This window comes from Dipodomys spectabilis, unplaced genomic scaffold (genome assembly GCF_019054845.1).
Source record: "Dipodomys spectabilis isolate Male_0828 unplaced genomic scaffold, ASM1905484v1 ptg000018l, whole genome shotgun sequence".
In the NCBI taxonomy this organism is placed as follows: Eukaryota; Metazoa; Chordata; class Mammalia; order Rodentia; family Heteromyidae; genus Dipodomys; species Dipodomys spectabilis.
In genome coordinates this window covers 1,667,860-1,689,825 of record NW_024870695.1, presented here as the reverse complement: position 1 = coordinate 1,689,825, position 21,966 = coordinate 1,667,860, and the positions used below count along the sequence as shown (strand labels likewise).

At 45.6% G+C, this 21,966-nt stretch overlaps 1 protein-coding gene across 4 annotated transcripts in view; it reads right to left on the bottom strand.

Annotated features, from left to right (window-relative positions):
- The window catches only part of Rap1gap2 (RAP1 GTPase activating protein 2), a 174,024-nt gene that overhangs the window by 32,194 nt on the left and 119,864 nt on the right, over window positions 1-21,966 (bottom strand). For 3 of the 4 annotated variants that reach the window (XR_006146740.1, XM_042673926.1, XM_042673923.1), the window contains 8 exons: window positions 19,564-19,599; window positions 14,696-14,740; window positions 13,964-13,996; window positions 13,373-13,585; window positions 11,792-11,895; window positions 4,155-4,233; window positions 3,329-3,382; window positions 656-739 (listed from right to left, as the gene is read on the bottom strand). Coding sequence is in view for 3 of the 4 variants with exons in the window: in XM_042673926.1 (XP_042529860.1) it covers window positions 656-739; window positions 3,329-3,382; window positions 4,155-4,233; window positions 11,792-11,895; window positions 13,373-13,585; window positions 13,964-13,996; window positions 14,696-14,740; window positions 19,564-19,599 (648 nt within the window). In the remaining variant the exon portion in view is untranslated. The remainder of the gene's footprint in view (window positions 1-655; window positions 740-3,328; window positions 3,383-4,154; window positions 4,234-11,791; window positions 11,896-13,372; window positions 13,586-13,963; window positions 13,997-14,695; window positions 14,741-19,563; window positions 19,600-21,966) is intronic. The other variant, XM_042673927.1, reaches the window with a different exon arrangement.

Sequence of the window (21,966 nt, the reverse complement as noted above, 5' to 3'; positions counted from 1 at the left end):
GCAAACAGGCAGAGAAGATGAGAAGTTTGTGGTCAAATAAGTGTAGGAAAAACACTGCTTTCAAAGACGTTTTAGAGGTCTTTAGCTAGGGCATTCTTAGGGCCTTTAAAACATTTCTATACAATAGACACACATCCAGTAGACTGCTTCACCAGCCTGGGGGGGGTCTCACAGAATCACAGTTTGAGAAAGATTATTTGGGCCAATTAACCCCAAAGAATCATGTGAGGTGTACGAGGGTAGTGATGTGTTCAAGGAATAACCCATTTTCAAAAGAGGGAATGTTTCCCAATTTCCATGGTGTAAATACTCCCACCATGGCTGATTTCAAACTACTAATGTAACGCCTTCCTTCTGCCTTGCTCCTGGACAAACAGAAGCTGAAACCGCCAGGGAAAGTTGGTCCTTCTGGTATGAAAACCTACACTAGCATCGCAGGCCTTTTGGTCAGGAGTAACATTCCTTGAAGACTCTGCTGCTTCCAGTCCGACTCATACTTGTAATGTGACCACGGAGAATGTTGAAGAACCCCCACTTCCCCGCCTTAAACGCCTTTGCTTTTGCTGATGGTAGCGGGGTAGAGGGGGGCGGGGTGTGAGGAGGAGAGTCCCGAGTAAGAAGGCAAGAGTCGTCATGGAGGATTTGTCAAGCTTACCTGCCTTGCTTTTTGATAAATGACCCCAAACTTAAATGTGTTGTTCACATCATGCTCGTCGTAGGACACAATCATTTGAGAGGCCTGGAAAACGGGAGAAGGGAAAAAAATTCAAGATTGTTATTAATTTGGAGGCAAGTGAAGAAGCAAACAGAAGGAGAAGCCCCCGTGTCAGTCCAAAACATGGCCCCAATGAGAGACATCCATGTGTACAGAGAGAGCAAGAACCCGTGGGCAGATGGTCAGGATGCCACTCCAAAGGTCTTGGTTGGCTCCTCACATCTAGACTTCTCCAGTGGTAACTTAAACCTCTGCATCAGCCACTCTGTCCCTATCCAGATGTGCCAGCCACAGCTTGAGCATAGCAGGAGTCCAGTGAGACTCAAAAACGGACGTCAGCCCAGTTTTTATCTGTAATATACAAAGTAAAGCCAGAATGCCCAAACTGGTCAGGAAAGATGGCCCTAACTCTCATTCTACTTCTTCAGCAATATAACTTAACGCAAGGCATTATTCCTGCCCAGACTTCAATCTCTGTATCCATAAAATGAAGATTCTCTGAGGAGAAACACACACCATAGTAAAATACACAAACAAAAACAAAGCTCTGACCACTGGTTCCACCTAATTGTCCATTTTGCCTTGTAGAGCTGCTATCCGGGTTCAGACAGCCTAAACTCAAGTTCTGAATCTGCTGCTTTGATGTACACAGCTTTCAGTAAGCCAGTTAACTCCCTTCATCTTCCTCCTCTTTTAAATGAAGAGGTGTATTTATGAGGAGTGAGAAACATAAAGTGCTAGGGACAGAGCAACTATCATCAATATCATCATCATCCTCATCACCATCTTACAACAGTATCATCAAAACCAGTGTCATCATCAACATCTTCATCCCTATTACCATTATCACCAACCTTCCAGAAAGATCAGAGCTAAACCAGTTTATTGAGAAAGAATATTTGGGTGTAATTGGAATACATTTCACAATATGAAGGAGAGATCTGCTTATGAATTATGATAGGGAATGAACAAACCAGGAGTAACTTGTTAGCTGGACTATGCAGCCCATGTTTGATTGCCACTCAGTGGGCTTTCTGCAAAGTTCTCAGAAGCAGAGCAAATGACACTTCACAGTGACAGCTCCCTCTCCTCCCCTCCCACCACCCTCCTAAGAGCCCTGCTGCCCAGCCCTCCACTCCTAGCTGAGATGAGTCAAAGGAGATGAACAGTTGCCCTGCCAGAGAGAGGCACCAAGCCACAGAAACCTTCCAAAGAAAAGTCTTAATTCTATAAACCTGAAACACACACACACACACACACACACACACACACACACACACACACACACACACACACACACACACACACACACACACACTTCAGCCAGATTCACATCCCAGCCAAACTCAAGCAATCCTTCAAATATAGAAAACATGAAAATACAGCTGCTCTTCCATTATTACCAAGGCCAGAGCTTTCCAAGTTAAAAAGAGAATTATATAAAAGCCTATCACTGGATTCTCGTGGCGGATGTGATTTGACAACAAAACTCACCAAACCTATAGTTCAGTCAGACCTTTATGATAGGGTTTTAATGTGTGGTTACACCTCACCAATTCAGCTTTGGTTATAAAGGGCAGACAGTCTGAATGACAGGAAACATTCAGCGGAGTGTGGCATAGGACCGGTGAGTGCCGACAGATGGAAAACGGCTGCAAAAAACGCATCTGGAAAAAGAATAGCTCTGTGCAGACACAAGCTCTTCCCCTCCCCATCCCACTGCAGATGGATAAATAGATGCTTTGAAGAATGACAGGCCCAGTCATGGGCAAGGAAGGCCATGACTTCCAGATATCCTAGCAGGATGAGGGACCTCCCTTCCCCACCAGGCATCTTATTTCATGACTCCTGGTTGTCATACTTAGGACTCAGGGAATAGAGAAAGCTAGCTCCAGCAAACCTCAGCAGCCACAGCGCTGGCCAACAGGCGCTCAGGGCACAGCTCTGCTCTTACTTTCTCCCTCCGGCCTCATGAAGAAGCAGTCAGTGCACAGGGTCTTTTCCTGTGGCTAATTTCAAGCAATTTTCCATCGGGGATGATTCAGGTCCTGTCATGCCATAATTGTTCTTGAGTGGGTTTCTTTGTTGGTTTGTTATTATTACTCTTCTCCTCACTCACACTCCTATATCAGAACTGGGGTTAACGTCCGGCCAATCTTAAGGAAATTGCTATCCGAGAATCAACTGGTTTATTAACAAAGGCCAGCAGGGGATTATAAGGCCTGAGTGTTACAGTAACAAGATTGCTGGGAAGCCCTACATGATGGCAGAGTAGATACACATATATCCTCCCAGACTCATGTCTTGCCCCAGAGCTTTCCTCAAGGGGCTGCTACTAGGGTGAGATGCAGAAACCACCAAACTGTTACCTCTGCCATCTTCACACCTGTTAGGCAGGTCTAGAGAACTAGACATGCCTGAGGATGAGCAGTGTGTGAAGGGGTGGGCAGGAAGAAAAGGGAGGGGGGAATAGAGGTTTATCACAGACACACCACACACACACACACACACACACACATGCAACAAGCTCCCCCATACAGCCACTGCCATGCAAATCCACACCACTTTGCAAAACCCTGGGTGACTGGCAAGAGGGAGTATGAAGGTCCTCACCTTGGGGTACAGGACAGGGTTGAATTTCAGCCCCACTGCATCGTCACAGAAAGCCTGAGCAGGGAGAGAAACACAGAGTTCAGAAACATAGAGTCCTCCGGGCTCCTCTGCCCACCAAGAGATAGCACCATGATGGAGGGCATAGCGCAGGATGGGGCTTCCAATCAGGCTTGGCTGTTTGCTAACAGGTGCCCAGGCCAGAAACTAACCTTTCAAAGGGTTCCTGCTAAAGTGAGAGGAGGAAGCCTGAGACTTATCCCAGAAGATAATACCAGAAAGCTTTCTAACTCCCAACTCCAATCAAAGTATCCAAGCACAATTCTCCCAGCATTTCTGCTCTGAGTAAGGCAGCCACTTCTGACCCCACTTTACTGCCAACACTGGTTCCCTGTAACCCTAGCAGTGACATACCCCCCCCCCCCCGCCCACTGCCAGCTTCTTATTCAAGAGTAGTAATGGCTCTGGATCCTCCTTCAGCCCAGCTTAGGTCCTTCCTCTCCTGCTTTCCTATCTACCTTCTTCTGACACCCCACTGTTTAGGCTCCATTGGCCAGCCTGTCTTCCATTTCTCCTGTCTCTGGAACTAACCATGACTGCTTGGGGCAGAGACCAATGATTCTATAATTCCTGGAGCAGCCTCAGCAGCAAGGATCAGTTAAGGAGGGAAAGGGAAGATGAAGGCAGCCCCTACCTCCATCCATAGAGTCAAATGCCAGGGAAAAGTAGCCTCTCCCTCCCCATGGGCAGAGCCTCTACCCCATTCACTCCAGAACAGCCCTGGGATGACAGGGAAAGCCATCTTCTCTCTTGAGACACTGAGTTTTACCTTTGCAATCTGAGGGACACTGGGTAACTTGCTCAGTCCAGCCAGAGGGATCCGCTCATGCACTGTCTTCAGCTTGGACCTGCATACACAGACAAGGTGTGACAAAGGCTTCCACCCAAAACAGAATCAGTAAGGAAGGCGGCCAAGACCACTCTGGGCTGGGGTACTCACTGCAGATCTCCCCAGGACACAGATCTGCCACCTTCCACCCAACCTAGGAAAGGAAGGAGGCACCCACCCTCCCACCCACCCCCACCTTCACCCCACCCCCACCGTGGGAAAAGGAAGACCCTTCCTGGGCATCACAGTGGAAATGACACAAAGACTATGCCTGCTCAAGCTGCCTGCAATTAGCCCCCTTCCAGGTCACCATGACTTTTTTTTTTTTTTTTGCTTATTTCTAAGTTTAGTCTTCTTCCAAAGAACTGAGTCCCAGCTTTTGGATCTATTTAGATTTTGACATGCAAATGAATCTGTATGAAAAGATAATCTAATATTTGAAAATCTGGATTGACTTAAAATATAAAGGGATTCACCATATAAGACTCTAAATTTAGCCTGTTCCCTTGATTCATTTAGCACATTATGAAAGTGTTGAATTTTACTGAATGCTTCTCTGCATCTGCTTAGATAATCATATGGTTTTTATTAATCTGCTAACCTGCTGGATTACATTTCTGTTCAGCCATCTTTGTGTGCCGTGGGTGCTCAGAATTTAATTGGTTAATTGTTTATTTATATTTTCACATCCCGCCTATTTTCTTTTTTTTTCCCCCTTGTACTTCTCTTGGCAGGTACTGAGAGCAAAGTGTTATTCTAGCCAAGAAACATTTTAGGATCACTTCCAGACCTCTGGAATGGTTTCTGTGATACAGGGATTTTTTTTCTGTTCTTTAGACATTTGTTATAATTCATCTGTGACATCACTAGGCTAGTTACTTTTTTTTTTTTTTTTTTTTTTTGTCAGTTGTGGGGCTTGAACTCTGGGCCTGGGAGCTGTCCCTCAGCAATTCAGCTCAAGGCAAGTACTCTACCACTTGAGTCACAGCGCCACTTCCAGTTGTCTGGTGGTTTATTGAAGATAAGAGTCTCATGTACTTTCCTGCTGGGACTGGCTTTGAGCCATAATCCTCAGATCTCAGCCTCCTGAGTAGTGCTAGTTATTCTATAGAAAGGATACTTCACAGAAGTATCTTTATAGAAAGATACATTGCAGTTCTTTAGATGTTTAGGTTTTCTTACTCCATGTTAAGTCAATTTGGGTAATTTAAGTTTTTCTGTAAGAGTTGATATAAAGTTGGTTTTCTTCATCTAGTTGTGTCCCTCACTGCTAAAAATACTAGGGTTTTGTGTGTGTGTGTGTGTGTGTGTGTCTGTGTGTCTGTGTGTGTCTGTGTGTGTATGAGTGAGTCTGTGTGTGTGTGTTGCTAGGGATCAAACCCAGTGCCTCACAAATGCCGGCAAGCACTTTATCTCTCAACTGCATCCCCAGTCCTTGTTTGTAACTTTTCTCTGTTTTCCTTAACAAGTCTTAACTACAGCTTTACCTATTTTATTAATTTTGGCGGCGCATCTTTTGGATTTAGTGATTGCCTCTATTCCTTTTTACTTTTGCTTTGTACTTCACTCACCTGTTCTTGTAATTTTTTAAATTTCCTTCCTCTATTTTCTTCAGGTTTTTTTTCCTATTCTTTTTCTACCTTTCTAGACTGCAGACTTACTTATTTAACCTTTCTCTTTTTTTAACCAGTGCATTTAAAACTATACATCTCCATGTAAGTGCCACTTTCAGTGCACCACAAAACATTCTGATTGGTAGTACTTTCATTGCCATTTAATTCTAAATATTTTGTCAGTTTATGATATTCTCATTAGCCTATGAGCTATTTAAAAGGTAAAAAGGGAAAAAAAACTCTCCAAACATGAGACAATTTTCCCTTGATATTTTAACTGCTGATTTATAAACTGCCTCATATTCAAGGAACATAATCTATATTATTTTAAATTTATTGACCTAATACATGGACCATGGGAGAACACACAACAACTGAGTGTGATGGTGAAATGAACCTCTCCTCCCAGAATTTTCCACCCTGCTGGGAGTGCCAAGACTCTTCCTAGAGGAGGTGGGAAGTTGCTCAGGAGAAATGCCCAAGAGAAGCATGAAGCAAGAACCAGGTTGCACACCCCGCGCGTACTCCCAAACACAGCTATCTGTGAGAGCGGAGACAACCAAGGATGCTACCCGAAAGTGCTTGCTGCACACCACAGGAAACATCAGGAGTCGAAAGAAAGCATCCCCAAATTATTCAGGCGTGCTTCCTTTATCCTAAATGTCTTCTTCCTGAAGTTCTACTTCATCTGATTTTCATCTTGCCATGCCAGCTTTATGTTATAACTTTCCATATCATTTTTCCATCAGTGTGTCTCTCTTAGCTGGGTTTTTTAACCCCATTTGATAATCTGATATTTTAGTGGGATGACTTAATCCATTTATATTTTTATAACTACTAACATATTTAAACTACTAACTACTAACATATTTAAACTACTAACATATTTATTTTTTCCATTTCTATTTTATTTTTTTCTATTCTATTCTTTTCTGTAGTCTCGGTATAAGACAACATCATTCAGTCCCCATCATGGCCACCCAGTAACTAAGTGCCATTCACATTCTACAGTCTGGAGACCTGGCTCATCCCAGAAGCCTCCTGACCTACCTTTCTTCCCTGGGCCTCCTTTTCTTTCAAATCACTATCCTTACTCTAGCCAGAGTGACCATTGTGACATTCTCTCTTCTATAGCTTTCCTATTGCTCTTAGGACAAAACTCAAGCTCCTAAGTCAATTAACAGTGGCTCACACCTATAATCCTAGATACTAAGGAGGCTGAGCTCTAAAGATCAAAGTTTAAAGCTGGCCCAGGCAGGAAAATCCATGAGACTCTTTATCTCCAATAAATTACTCAGAAAAGCCAGAAATGGTCTGTGGTTCAAGTGGTAGGTGGCTAGCCTTGAACAAAAGAAGATCAGGGACAGAGCACAGGCCCAGAGATAAAGCCACAGAACCAGCAAAAAAATAAATAAATAAAAAACAACCTCAAGCTCTTAAACCTCATCTGTACATGGCCAAGCTTTTTCCCATCTGTCTAGCCCGACCTCTCAACTCCATACACATTCAAACCCTATTCCACATACAAGCCATTTTGAATTTCTGTTTTCCTTTCCACCTATCTCTTGTATCACCCCACTAGCTTATGACAATCCAGGTCCATAAGAGGGTGAGCAAGATTAAGAAGAGGACTACAAACATCTCAAGTGGAGCCTGGAGGTATAGTACATTGGTAGAGTACTTGCCTCGCATGCACAAGGCCCTGAGGAAGAAGAAAAAGAAAGAGGAAAAGGAGGAGGACAAAGAGGTTAGTAAAGAAGGAGAATATACTGATTACTTTTTATGTTCAGGAAACAAGGTAAGAGTTTATTCCTCACAGTATCCCTACCACTACAACTTTAAGTAGACTTTAAAAGAATAATTCACTCCCTCATATGAATCATCTTTGCAATGCTAAAGTAACTCTTTCTTAGCTACAGTACATTTTGGTTAATAGCCTGCTTGGATTTGAGTTTCTGAGAATGATATTTTGTTTAAAGCATTTGTCCATATTCATAAGGAATACTGAGCCCTACTTTTTTTCTTTTTCTATCTTTTCAACTTGAAATTTCATTTGCCTGGTTTTTTTTTCAATGTAGATCTTCTAAGCATTATCAAATCAACTGGGAAGCTTTCCATACTCTTCTCTTGAACAGTTTAAGTAACACAAAATCTGTTCCTTTAAAGTTTAAAATACCTGCCTGCCTACCATCTAACCTAGAAACACTTGGAGAAATAATTCTTTGGGAACTTTTCTAATGTATTCCATAGTTATTGGTGCATTTGAGGGTTGGTTTGTGTTGTTTTAACCTCATCTCGAGTTACATTTAATAATGGATATTTCCCAAAAAGGGCATCTGTCTCAAATAACATTTCCAATTTCATAGCCTGAACTGAACATCAGATCCATTAATAATTATTAAATCTTAATATGTAGTTATCTATCCTTTTACATATAATTTTGCACATTTGTGTTTTCTCTTTTAACCATATTCACTGCCCAGTTATCTATACCAATTAGGTTCTCCCTAATGGAACCCAAGATTTATCAAGTCTGTGTTCTTTTATGTCTAATCTATTCACTTCTTTAATCTTTATTCCTTCCTCTTACTTTTTTGAGGTTATATGTTGAGGTTTATGTCGATCATAAGAGTGGCAGCTACCATTTCTGATTATCTGTAGCTGCTCAAAAGGGCACAGTGCAGGCCAAGTGCTGGTGGCTCATGTCTATGTGGTCCTGCTACTCAGGAGGCTGAGATCTGAGGATGAGGCTCAAAGCCAGCCCAAGCAGACAAATCTGAGAGACTCTTATTAACTAGCAAAGTAACTAGCAAAAAGACAGAGGAAGAAGTGTGGTTCAAATAGTAGAATGCCAGCCTTGAGCAAAAAAGCCAAGCAAGAGCAAGAGGCTCTGAGTTCTGAGCACCAAAGATGGAGGAGGGGGAAGGAGATACACAGTGCTCAACAATTTTAAGACAGAGACATCATTACCATGTCACAGATGAGGAAACTGAGGCACAGAGAGGTTACTTCTGTGTCAATATCACTCTTTCTTATTTAATAATAAACTGTTTAAGTTGATAAATTTTCTTCTAAGTACAGTTCTGAATAGAACCCATTAATTTTTATGTAGAATAATATAAAGTATATAAAATATATAAATATAAAGTATATATATATATAAAGTAATGACTTTATAAATATTCTATAACCATGGTTCTATATTCTATATTCTATATTCTATAACCGTGGGTTTGTTTTTTTAAAAAAAAACCTTTTGTTGTTAATTTCTACTTTTATTATCAAAGTAGAGGTGAACATACTCAATAGTGTTTGCTTTTAAATTAATTTAGCTTTACCTTATGATTCAAAAGTTCCTGAATCTACCTATCTACTACCCACAAGATTTTTTAAGTAGAAATTTCAAATAGCAGTCCAATTAAACAAAATAACCAAGCCTCTGAATAGAAATTTCACAGCAAATAAACACAAGTATATACGTGAAGAGATGGTCCCAAATAATGAATAGATTTTACATGGCTGAGCTCGAGGCACACACAGAGGTTAGTGGGCATGCTCTTCTAAGATCTGAGGCTGCAAAGCTGGCTGCTGTCAATTGGGAGGCATCAAGTAAATAATTCAGAAGTCTATGGGGAGTGAGGCTGGGACAGCCACCACTGCCAGCCAGGAAATGCTACCTCTGCATTACTTCTCCTTTGTCTCTGATAAATCTGCTAGGCCACACAACCAGTTTTTCTTGCCTAGTCTTCAATTTGGCCTGGCAGACACTCCAGGTACCTGATGGATTGTCTAGTGTCCTGACTGGTATATATGGCTTCTCTCTACCCCACTGTGTGCTGGCTTCCAAATGAGGAGAGCCACATTTTGGCCTTGTCCTACAGATTCCCAGGACATTCATTTCAAATAGTTGGTCCCAAACAACAAAGGGGTTCTTGGAGAAAGACTTCTGATGTTCAGGGCTGCCTCTTCTGTTCAAAAAGGTAAAAATTATTCCAGAATTCCTCCTGTTTCCTCTTTCCTTCCTTCCTTCCTTCCTTCCTTCCTTCCTTCCTTCCTTCCTTCCTTCCTTCCTTCCTTCCTTCTTTCTGTGCTGATACTGGGGCTTGAACTCAGAGACTGTGTGCAATCTCTGAACTTTTTCATTCCAGGCTATTCTGTTAGTATTTGAGCCACAACTCCACTTTCAGCCTCCAGTTTTGGTTGTTTGGTTTTTGTTTTTACAGTCCCATACTACATTGCTTCCTAAGGAAAAGGAATGGGTTCCACTCAGTATCACCCACATGTTGATCCTAACTGTCTCATACATTAACAAGTAAAAGTATTTGTTGTGCCTGGCACCTTACTACCTTTCGGTTCTGATAAGCCTATCAGATAGGATACAATATCAGAAGAAAGAGTTTCAATCCTGGTGTGCCATTGCCATCTCACTGAGAAATCCCATGCAGTCTTTGCCTGAGACTTAATAAGAAAGGAGGCAATTTTCTTTCCTTTCTTCCTTTCTTCCAAGATAGGATTGCCTATATCGCCCAGGCTGACCTTGAGCTTGTGATCCTCCTGCCTCAGGTCCAGATTACAGGCATGTGCCATCATACCCAGCTCTAGCAATTTTCTTATCATGAAAACATAGAGGCTGAGGTAGGCACACATCCTGTTTGAAGGTGGAGATGCAAGTACTGCTGCTTCAGAAAGTGGTCTCTGGCTATTTAATCGATTCTTCAAGGCCTTGAAAATACTAGGTCTACCCAGGGGAACTTCCACAAGGGCACCTGTTTCCTTTCTAAATAAAGAAGCAAACCAAGGTTAGCCTGATGCTAATAACTTCCTCAAACTATACCCCTCCCTAACACTCCCAAAGCCAGATTATAGGCACTTGATCTTTTGCACATTTATTTCAAAATTTGGGCAGGAAAAAAAATGCAATTGCTCTTTTCCAAATACCTTCAAGAACTTCCAACTAGAGTGCATGAGTACAGGCCAGGAACTTGGTAGGTTATCACAGCTGTCTACTAAGCACCTTGATCTTCTGGCTTCTCCCCCATACCCCCAATTAGGGAGAAGCAAACAAGATATAGACTCCCTTGGGCTTCCAAGAAATCCTGTGAAAATGACTACTGGAATACTTGGGACATGTATTAAAATTACGTTTTTCTCTCTTGCTAGACTAAGCCTTTAGGGAGTAAGTCTCAGTCATCGCTGTCCCCAGCACCTACCCCAGGATCAGGTCCAAAGGTCCAGGAACATGTTCTAGAACATGTTAGATGTCTCCAACAGAAATGCATTCCAGGGCTGGGAATGTGGCTTGATAGTAGAGTTTGCCTTGCATGCATGAGGCCCTGGGTTGGATTCCTCAGCACCACATAAGCAGAAAAAGCCAGAAGTGGAGCAATGGCTCAAGTGGTAGAGCGCTAGCCTTGAGCTGAAGAGCTGAGGGACAGCGCCCAGGCCCAGAGTTCAGGCCCACGACCAACAACAACAACAAAAAAAATGTGTTCCAGTTACTGCCCTTGAGGAGCTCACAATCCAGAGAGAGGTATCCTGGCTCGAGCCATACACCAGGGCTCCTGTTGCCCACATTGCTGTAACACTGGAGCCCAAGCCCCACCACCCATTAACAAAAACTTTGAATCCATCTTCCCGACCATGTGATCACCAAAGGCAATGTTATGGCTAACCCCCTCTTGAAACATGGAACTGTGGCTCAGCTTGATGAGCCTCTGGGTCCCACACTAGAAAGAGAAACAGCAAGAGGTCTGATCCAGGTGACCTTGAGAATCAGACAGCTGGGCAGGAGCACCTGGGTCATGCTGTCTGGCAACCTATTGTATAGCCACAGTATTCCAGAAGGTCAATCGCTCCAGCACACCCAGACTAGACTGGTGGGACTAGTATTTCTGTCCTTCCTGCCCCCTCAGATGGCAGCCTCTCCTGGAAGAGGCCTGGCCTCCATCAGCGCAACAGCCCCACCTGAGAATGATCCGAAGGTACTCCATCCCCTCAGCTTCCTCACACTTGACGGACAGGATCAAGTTCCCCAAACTGCTGCCAGTACAGTAAAAGTTTAGATGATCCTAGAAACAGAAATGAGGTGTAAGCGGAGAAGCAAGCCTTCAGACATGGTCCTACCGCCCCCATCACCTCCTTCATTAGGAGGGAGAAGCCCCACAAAAACAAAGAAGAGAGAGGTGCTACTGTGCTCACTGCTGCTGCTGCTGATGATGATGATATAGTACTGGTGGTGTTGATGTTGTTGCTGGTAGTGATGGTGGTGGTGGTGGTGTGATGGTAACTGTAGTTGTGATGATGGTGGTGGTATTGATAGTAAGGGTGATGGTAGTAGTGGTGATTATAGCTGTGGAGGTGATGATGGTGATTGTATTTATGATGGTGCTGGTGGTGAGGATGGTGGTACTGGTGGTGATTATAGTGGTGATGGTGCTTGTGGTGAAGGTGTAGTAGCATTGTGGTTGTGATGATGATAGTGGTGGTAGTGATTATAGTTGTGGTTGTGATGGTGTTGGTTGGTGCTGGTGGTGGTGGTACTGGTGGTGGTTGTGATGGTGATCATGGCGGTGCTGGTGGTGTGGTGGTAATTGTGGTTGTAATGATGATGGTGGTGGTGGTGATTATAGTTGTGGTTATAATGGTAGTGGTAGTGGTAATGGTAGAGCAACCACCAAGCACACAGAATATGTTGGATACGATGCTATGAATTTAATACCCTTTATCTTCTTTAACTGTAACCACGACTTTATGAGAAAGATGACATTGTCATTCCCACTCCCCAGATAGGAAATCTGTGCATGGCCCCAGGCCACACAAGTAAGCAACACATTCAGGGCTCAGCCCCACCTCTGTTTGCACACTGAAGCTCAGGTTCTTCTCCACCATATCCTGGCCTTACTTTCTTATTCCCAGGTGGAGTTTTCACCAATCCAGATGATGGGAGAAAGTCAAAACAATCCCAGCACCTCCCCACAATGAGAGCAAGAGGTTCTCTGTAGTAAGGGGACCTTCACTGGCTTCCTGAAGCCCACCCCTCCCCAAGTCAGCCAAACCACAGTAGGATGCTGAGGTCTTCATTTTAACAAGACCTCCTGGTATTCCTGGGCTTCAGAAGCAGCCTCATCTAGGGGGGACTCTGCAAAGCCGCTCTAACTAGAGAGTTCTGGCCTCTGTCCTTGGGATTTGGGGAATCTAACAAGTCTAAAGGACAGAAATAGAATTGTGTCACTGTGAAACAATCAGATGCTTATAGCACATCATGCAGTCTGGGGCCTCAGGTACTCACCTGAGTGAGGACATGAGAGGTGTGTGCTATGTAGATAAAAATGGAGACATCCAAGATAGGAACAGTTCAGACCCATCACACCCTCCTTCATCCCCCACTACCCATCATGGCTTCCAACAACGCTAACTGTGGTGGTTCCAAGGACCCCTCACAGGGACTCTGCAGTGCTCCAAGGACACTGCCAGTCATCCCTCTCCACTGAAGACGGAGCCCCTTCCCCAAGTCCACCCCACCAGGCAGTGCCCCCTGGGTCTCACCTTCCCTAGGAAGTGCCTGCGGTAGGCCCTGGCTTCGCCCTTGCATTCGAGCTTATAGCCAAACGTGTTTGGGCTGAGGCTCTCCTCCTCCTCCTCCTCACAGATACTGCTGCCCAGTGATGTCGGAGTGCCAACGTTCTCCGGGTCCTCGATCCAGTAGCCCCCAAACTGGGGCAGGATGATTAGCGGGTAGGGACCTCCCTTCTCCACAACCTAGAGGCAGAGAGAAGATCTTGCTCTGCAGCCTGTTCTAGGGCTGCAAGGGACTGCAGGAGGAAGAGGGGCCTAGTGGTGTCCCCACCTGTCTCTGAGCGGCTCCGGGATGGGAAGCCTGGGATTTAAGGTCAAGGACAGTACCATGAGGCTCTCCTCTGCGCCCAACAGCATCTCCAGCTTTACCACTGACTCTGTAGCCCCACAGTGGCAAAGTCCATATGGGCACCCCCTTTTAAACATGGAGAAGTTGGGGTCACAAAGCAAAGATGAGGAGAGGCCAAGGTTCCCTCCCAATGGGGTTGGGAAAGGTGATCATCTCCCCAGGGATGAGACCCAGATGAGGTTTCAGTGCAGCTGGAGTGGGGAGGGTCCTACCTCATCAATGCTGGGGTACGGGATATAGTCATCCTGCAAGGCAAGCCATATGACACCACCATTAGTCCAGTACTACCCATACTGTCCAATCACTGTTTCCACGTCTCTCTCCGGGGTCTGGGGAGTATACCGCAGAGCCTAGTGGGCTGTACCATGGCTTTGGGGAAAGCATGCAAGATGGAAGGGCAGCCTAGAGGCAGCTCTGAATATGATTTTGGTACCCACTGAGCCCCTCTCTCTCTCTCTAAATTGACACCACCAAAATGCAAATGCAGTGAACAGAAGATTCAGCCTTTGTTACCCCGTGACATTGGCTTCTTACCATAGAATGCTGGAACAGAAAGAGGACCCCTAGACTCCCCCTCTCCAGGTAAAGTGCTCACCTCCAAGAGCTACACCCTTGGGCCTTGTAAATGTAATCTTATGAGAAATCCAAAGTCCAACAGCCCGAAACACTGTTTAGATGCATGCACAGAACACAGGGGAAGGAGTCAGGCCAAGACCATCATTAGGTCTCATCCAAGGCCTCCACCCACAGCCTGCTCAGCAGAAGCATGGCACCGGTGCCCTATGCTGCCCTTCTGGTATGAGTCTAACAAGGACAGCCACTTATGTGCTCCTGGTGAAAAGCAGAGTTAGACAGGTGCAAGAGAGAAGAGCCCATCACTCTCGCTGCTCTCCTTGCCCTCTGTCCCTCTCCCCCACCCAGCCCACCTGCCACCCCCAGCCCACCTTGTTCTTCTGGGGTCCTGGCCTCTGTTCTTCAAGCTTGATCCCCTGTGGAACCAAGGAAGAGAAGATTCGTGGAAGCAAAGATCACAAAAAGGGCCCATTGCAAGGGTTCTGAGGCACCTTGCTTGGGGATAGTGATGACCAGAGTGCAAGAGCTGGCAGGTATGGAAGCCCTTACACCTCCCATCCCTGCTTGCTGTCAGCCCTTAAAGTAACCCCAGATGAGGCATCAGAGCAGCTGGCTAAGAACACGAACTTTGTGCTGGGTATCAGCCACTCACACCTAGCTACTCAAGAAGCTACTCAAGATCGAAGGATCTTGGTTCAAAACCAGCTGGAGCAGGAAAGTGAATGAGACTCTTATCTCCTATTAATCAGCAAAAAAAGCTACAAAGAAGTGGAGCTGTGGCTCAAGTGGAAGAGTACTAGTTTTGAGCAAAAAAAAAGAGTGCAAGGCCCTGAGTTCAAACCACAGTAATGGCACACACACACACACACACACACACACACACACACACACACACAAAACCATGAACTTGAACTTGAGCCAGATCACCTGGGTTTATATGACAAATACAAACACTGATATTAGTCTGACGGGCAAGTCACAAAAACCTCGGTGTAGCTCATGGTCCTGTCTGCAAAATGGGAATGCCAACAGCTTCTCACACTGCAGTGAGGGCTGAAGGCTGAGAACAGGTGAAGCCCTTGAACACTGACTGACAGACAGTAGATGCTATGCGTTAATAGTGCCATGGCTTGGCAGCAGCAGCATGCTGAAGCTTAAGTATCTTCTCTAGGTCCCCATAGGTATCAGGCAAAGGGGAAAGAAGGAAATGAGTCTGCCAGCGTAAGAGCCAACCCTGAGCTTTTGTGTCCCGCAGGTGGGTCGGCCTGCAGGTGGCAGACAGGAAGCCTGGTCCTGGTCCTCATCCCACTGAGAGCTTCCTGTCATTGACCTATAGTGCTTCCTATCACAGCCTCTCCATCTATATCTCAAACCCCTGATCCGACAGAAGCAAGAAACACTGCTACTGCAAGGTCAGATTCAAAGCCTGGGACTAGATTAAAGAAGTCCACTTGTAGGTGCCTGGGAAATTCACTTCTGGGAGCAACTCCCTGTCCAGTAGCCCTACAGCCAGGTTCTGACCCACCTAGGTCACTCAAGTGGGGAACATGGGGTGTTTGAGAAATCAGGGGAGGGTATGGACTGGGAGAACAAACTAGGGGGGGAAATAACAGTCCCCTCTGGAGGGGGAAGAGTAGGAAGCAGCCCTTCCCTGGCCCTCACATCACCTTTCCACTAGCGGGGAAACGGAGGCTCTAGAAGAGGCTGTATGCCTAAGCTAGTGAGTGTCAGGGCTAGGACTTGAAAGCAGGCTCCCTGCCCACCAGGTGTATGCCCACACTCCATGCTTCCCATACAGCAGCAGGGCCCACTGCTGGGTGGGTTTATGCTGCATCTCTGGACTTCTTGGCTGAGTCAACCTGGAGACACACTGTTCAGGAAGGTGTGGGAGGGCCCCACCCACCAGACAGGTGTTTCTCACACACAGGCAGAAAACCACCTGGGTGGCCCCGTACACTTTGTCCAGATTGGCAAATGGGGAAGGGGGCAGAGGAGAGTGATGTCAGGAGTTTGTTTGGTCTTTCATGAGTCATGGCTGTTTGGGAACAGTCCTAGGGCTGAGCACAGACCTCCCTCAGAACTCTGGGCCACTGCCTCCCTTCCTCCTTCCCTCCCCTCCCCCACCATGGGACCCCTGCCTCAAGCCGGGCTCTCTCTCCTCCATGTATTCTTCTTATTAACCTGTCATGGCTTCCTCTTCTCCCCTCTCCCTCCCTTGAAGACTTGGAGGCTCAGAGAGGGAGAGCCGGTTGACCAAACTTACTCAATTAACAGACTGTCAGTCTGAGACTTAAACCCAAGACAGAAAGATCTAAAGCTTGTACCCCTATCCCCTCCTGTTTCACAGGGGCTCCAGCCCCACTTAATGAGGGTGACCTCCTTCAATTCCTAGATTCTGGAGCTGGGAGTCAGGGATCAAGAATCCTAGTTTTAGTTCTTCACAATTAGCAAGTGGGACGCAGGCTCTTAAACTGCTCTGGGGCTCGGCTTCCACAATGACTTAATGAGGAAAGATGGAGCCCACACCCAAGATAGAAATCCTGCCACTCCACGCAGTGCTTCACCACTGGCCCTTCCCCTAAGACATCTTCTGGAAACTGTGAGCCTTCTCGGGGGACACATGAGAAACTCTTACACACTGAACTTGGGTTTCCTCGCTCCCTTTCTGGGGGAGGAGAGGCCTCCAGGTGGGGCTGAGAACAGGAAAGTTGCAGGAGGAACCCTCAAGGAGGTAGAGGAGCTGCTGAGCCCACCCCCCCACTAGCCTGTCAGGATCTCATTGGCTTGAGGGGAAAATCCCAGCTTTGCTTCAAGCAGTTGAGCCATTAATTATATTCTGTCTTCCACCACTCAGCAACACACGTGTGGGCCCTGTTTTGGAGACTGGTTTATAACTTCCTGGTGCAAATAGAATGAATTGGGGTCCACACACTGCTGGGTGCAGAAGAGAGTCTTAATAACGTACTCCTAGTAACACCCCAAGCACCAATAATCTCTCTCCCTCCAACAATCCCTCCACCCCCTCCTCACCCTCAGGGATAGCTCCTTCAGCAACTCAGGATCACCCCTAGATGCTACTCCATCCTGAAGCTTCCAGACCCTCAGTATAGAATATTCCTCATTGACTCAGGATGGGAAGTACTGTCACACTACAGCCAAGCCCTCTGGCTGAAGCACTAAGTAGCCATGCACCCTTCCATGCTTTATGGAATAATAGCTGGACCTCAGTTTTCTCACCAAGGGTATGGGAAGAACATTAGCATGCCCACATGTGGAGACCTTTTCAGGATCAATGAATGCCTATCCATCTCTGATCTTGAAGAAGTGCATGAAATATCAATGAAACGTACCTCTGCTCACACCCCCTAGAGCAATAGAATTTGTTGGCTCCAAAAAAAAAAAAACCCCATGGATAATTTTTTTTTAATCTCAAATACTCAGTTCCCTGATACAAAGTGGCCTGGTGTTTTCCTCAGACCTACATCGTCCTCCTGTTATTTTAAACCATCTCTAGATTACATCTATGACCTAATGGATGCAGACTTGTGTCAACGGTTATTAGACTGTATTGTTCAGGGAAGAACAGGAGGCAAACACCTCTACTTAAGTGGTACAGCCACAATTCCCCCACACCCAATGTGTGTTGGATTTAACCTACAGCTTTTGGGCCTGCAGACATGGATTGTGATAACAAAGAACCCTCCACAAAGATGGTATGAGATGGCCCACTGAAAGCTACTAAAAATAAAAAATTGAAAAATAGGTGAGGGGGGCCAGGTACCGGTGGTTCACAGCTGTAATCCTAGCTACTTAAAAGGCTGAGATCTGAGGATGGTGGTTCAAAGCTAACCTGGGCAGTAAAAGACCATGAGAACTCTTATCTCTGATTGGCCACCAAAAGGCTGGAAGTGGAGGCATACATAGCTCAAATGGTGGAGTACCAGTCTTGAATGAAAAGAACTATACAAAAGTATCAGGCCCTGAGTTCAAGCCCTAGTACCTGCACACAAAAAAAGTGCTGACACCTTACTTTGGCCTATGATTTCACTGAGGATATGGTATCTCAGTCCCTAGTTTTGTATCTGACTCTGCTCTGAACCACCCACCTTGAAGCCCTTCACCTTGGAGTCCAAGAAGGGCAGGTCTACTCTCTAACATCTACCCCCACAAGGAATGCAACAGCCAACCTCCTCAGGACAGATCACAAACTAGGCAGCAATGACTTGCTTGTCCACCCAGACTGTCCTGTCCAGCTAGTATCAATCACAGCTGATAATGGCAATAACTTCTTCTTTGAGAGAAATCCCTTCCAAAATTAGAACTAGGATAACGGATCAACCAGGCAATCCTTGGACTAGGACTGTCTATGCACAACTCTGCACCCATTCTTTCTCTGTTTAAGCCTTAAGCTCATGTCTGTACACTACAAATGGGCTGAAGTACTATTACTTAGCTTCTTTCCAGGCTGAAGTTCAAGTACTAAGTTCTTTTCATAGTACTATGCTTCATACTAAACCGCTTTTCTCTTCCTCCCCTTTTTCTTGCTCTCTATATTGGTGTGTTGGAACCTGACATGTGGGACCCTGGAGTTTGAGGCTGGAGGCTAAACCTCATTTCACTGTCAGTGGACATGTGTATTCTTATTTATTTAAAGTGACTTGAGGGGCTGGGAAGGTGGCTCAGTGGTAGAGCGCTTGTCTTGCATGCCTGAGGCCCTGGGTTCGATTCCTCAGCACCACATAAGCAAAAAGAAAAAAAGCCGGAAGTGGCGCTGTGGCTCAAGTGGTAGAATGCTAGCTTGGAGCTGAAGAGCTGAGGGACAGCGCCCAGGCCCCACAACCAACAACAAAAATTATAAAGGTGACTTGAAAATGGTAAGGAACCTTTGTGAGTGTGTGTCCAATCTGGATTTGAACTCAGGACTGCCTCCCAGCTGTGGCTCTGCCTCCCAAAGATGACTGATACCACTGAGACAGGGCTGGCCTTTGCAAGCTTCCTTTCCAGCCCACTCAAAGAAGAAATTCCCTTCCAAGCATTTCTCCCCCCCCCCCCCATCCCATGGGGCACATGGTACCCTCTTTGGTCCCCAGGCTGCAGTCTTCCCAAGGGCTCTATACTGCTCAGCCATGAATGGTCTCAGTTGTAGGGGCTGAGCGGCCCCTTTCCCCAAAGCTCCTCCTGGTGTCTTGCCACGCCCCACCCCCAGGTCTGCACAGCCTCCCACATGGGTGATGCTTACCTGCATTTTCTCCAGCATCTCGAAGAACTCCGCTGACTGAAAGATATAAATCAGGTGGGTGAGAAAGTCAGGTGGGTGCAGGGCTGGTAAAGTCTCTGGCTCAACTATCTGGAAACCCAGGCCCGGCTTCCCCAGGGACCAGGTTCATTCAGGTCAAGAGGAAAGATAATTTGATTGTTGCCTCTGCAGAGCTTGAGGCCCAGAACACACCATCAACAAAAGAGGAAATAAAAACAGGCCTGGGCTGGCCCTGGCCCCCAGGAGAGCAGCTACTCCATCTCTGTCTTGGCAAGGGGCAGTGGGGCCTCTGGAAAAAGCCAAGGTTCCCGAAGTGCCCAGGTGCACTCAGACCCCAGCAGAACATGGCTGTGGGATGTTTTCAGGCCAACAATAAAGTCAAGATGTCCAGCACAGGGCTTGGGGTACCCATACCCAATACTTTTGACCAGAGAAGCAACCAAATAAGCAGATCCCAAGTATAGTTTTTCCACTTGCTCTAAATACAAATGCACCAGCTGCACAGGGCGTTCTCACCAATTCTAGTCTCCAGGAGACCGGGATTGTCAATAGAGAGAGCTCACACGAATACACAAAGATAGAAAGGTGGATGGAAAAGACAAGACATCTGAAATGTACACACGTCCAGTCCAGTAACTACAGTGCTAGTGATCTATAGCTTAGCACACTTCTGCATGCATATAAAGACATGTAGCATATTCACTGCTGCATTGTTTGGAGACAACTTCACAAATGGAAATGCCAATCTGTATTTTTAAAAATTGGTTAAACTACATTCACAGGAGAAAATGCAAATAGTACACACAACCCTCAGTAAATAAATTAGATAGGTAAAATGAACAAATTACTAGGAAAATACTATCAAACTGACTCAAAAAGAAATACTACAAATAGCTGGACTATTGCAGAGAATCCTAGCTACTCAGGAGACTGAGATCTGAGGACCATGGTTCAAAGTCAGTCCAGGCAGGAAAATCTGTAAGATTCTTACCTCCAATCCACCACCAAAAAGCTGGAAGTGAACTTGTGGCTCAAGTAGTAGGTCACCAGCCTTAAACAAACAAAGCTAAAACACAGCACCCAGGCTCCAAGTTCAAATTCCAGCTTTGGTACACACACACACACACACACACACACACACACACACACACACACACACACACACACACACACACACACACACACAAAAGAAGTATAACCAGACGCTGGTGGCTCACACCTGTAATCCTAGATACTCAGCAGGCTGAGATCTGAGGATAATGGTTCAAAGCCAGCCCTAGCAGGAAAGGCCATGAAACACTTATTCCCAACTAACCACCAGAAAACCAGAAGTGGCGCTTTGGCTCAAAGTGGTAGAGTGCTAGCCTTGAGCAAAAAGAGCTCAGGGACAGTGCCAAGGCCCTGAGTTCAAACACTATGACTGACTAAAAAAAGAAAAAGAAATATAACAAAGAGATTGAATTAGTGAACAAAAAAACTATCCATAAAGAAAATCCTAGACCTGGGGCTGGGAAGGTGGATCAGTGGTAGAGTGCTTGCTTTGCATGTATGAGGCCCTGGTTTCGATTCCTCAGCACCACATAAGCAGAAAAAGACAGAAGTGGCACTCTGGCTCAAGTGGTAGAACGCTAACCTTGAGCTGAAGAGCTGAGGGACAGCACCCAGACCCAGAGTTTAGGCCCCATGACCGGCAAAAAAAGAAAAAGGAAAAAAAAGAGAATCTTAGACCCAGATGCCCTTATTTGTGAATTCTAGCAAATATTTAACTTTTTTAAATATTTAAAAATAGAAAACAAGGGCTGAGAGTGTGGCTTAGTGGTACAGTGCTTGCCTCACATGCATGAAACCCTGGGTTCAATTCCACATAAACAGAAAAAGGCAGAAGTAGTGCTGTGGCTCAAGTGGTAGAGTGCTAGCATTGAGCACAGAGAGGCTCAAGGCCCAGGCCCTGAGTTCAAGCTCCAGGACCAGCATAATTAATTAATTAATTAATAGAAAACATTTAAAGAAGAATTAATACTAATCCTCATGACCACTATAAAAAATATAGTCTACAGAATAGTAGGAAATATTTGCAAACCATATATCTGGTAAGGGACTTGTATATACACTATATAAAGAACTCCAACAATTCAATAATTTAAAAAGATAACTACATTTTAAAATGAGCAAAGAATCTGAGTATGGGGGCTCAGGCATGTAATCCTAACTAACTGGGTAGAAATCAGGAGGATTGTAGTTGGTGGCCAGCCTGGGCCAGACTACCATCTAAATCACAGCTGAGTGTGGTGACAGGTGCCTGTCATCCCAGCTACATGAGAGGCCAAGATCAGGAGGACCGTGGTTCAAGGCCAGCCCAGGAAAAACAAAAGTTTGTGAAATCCC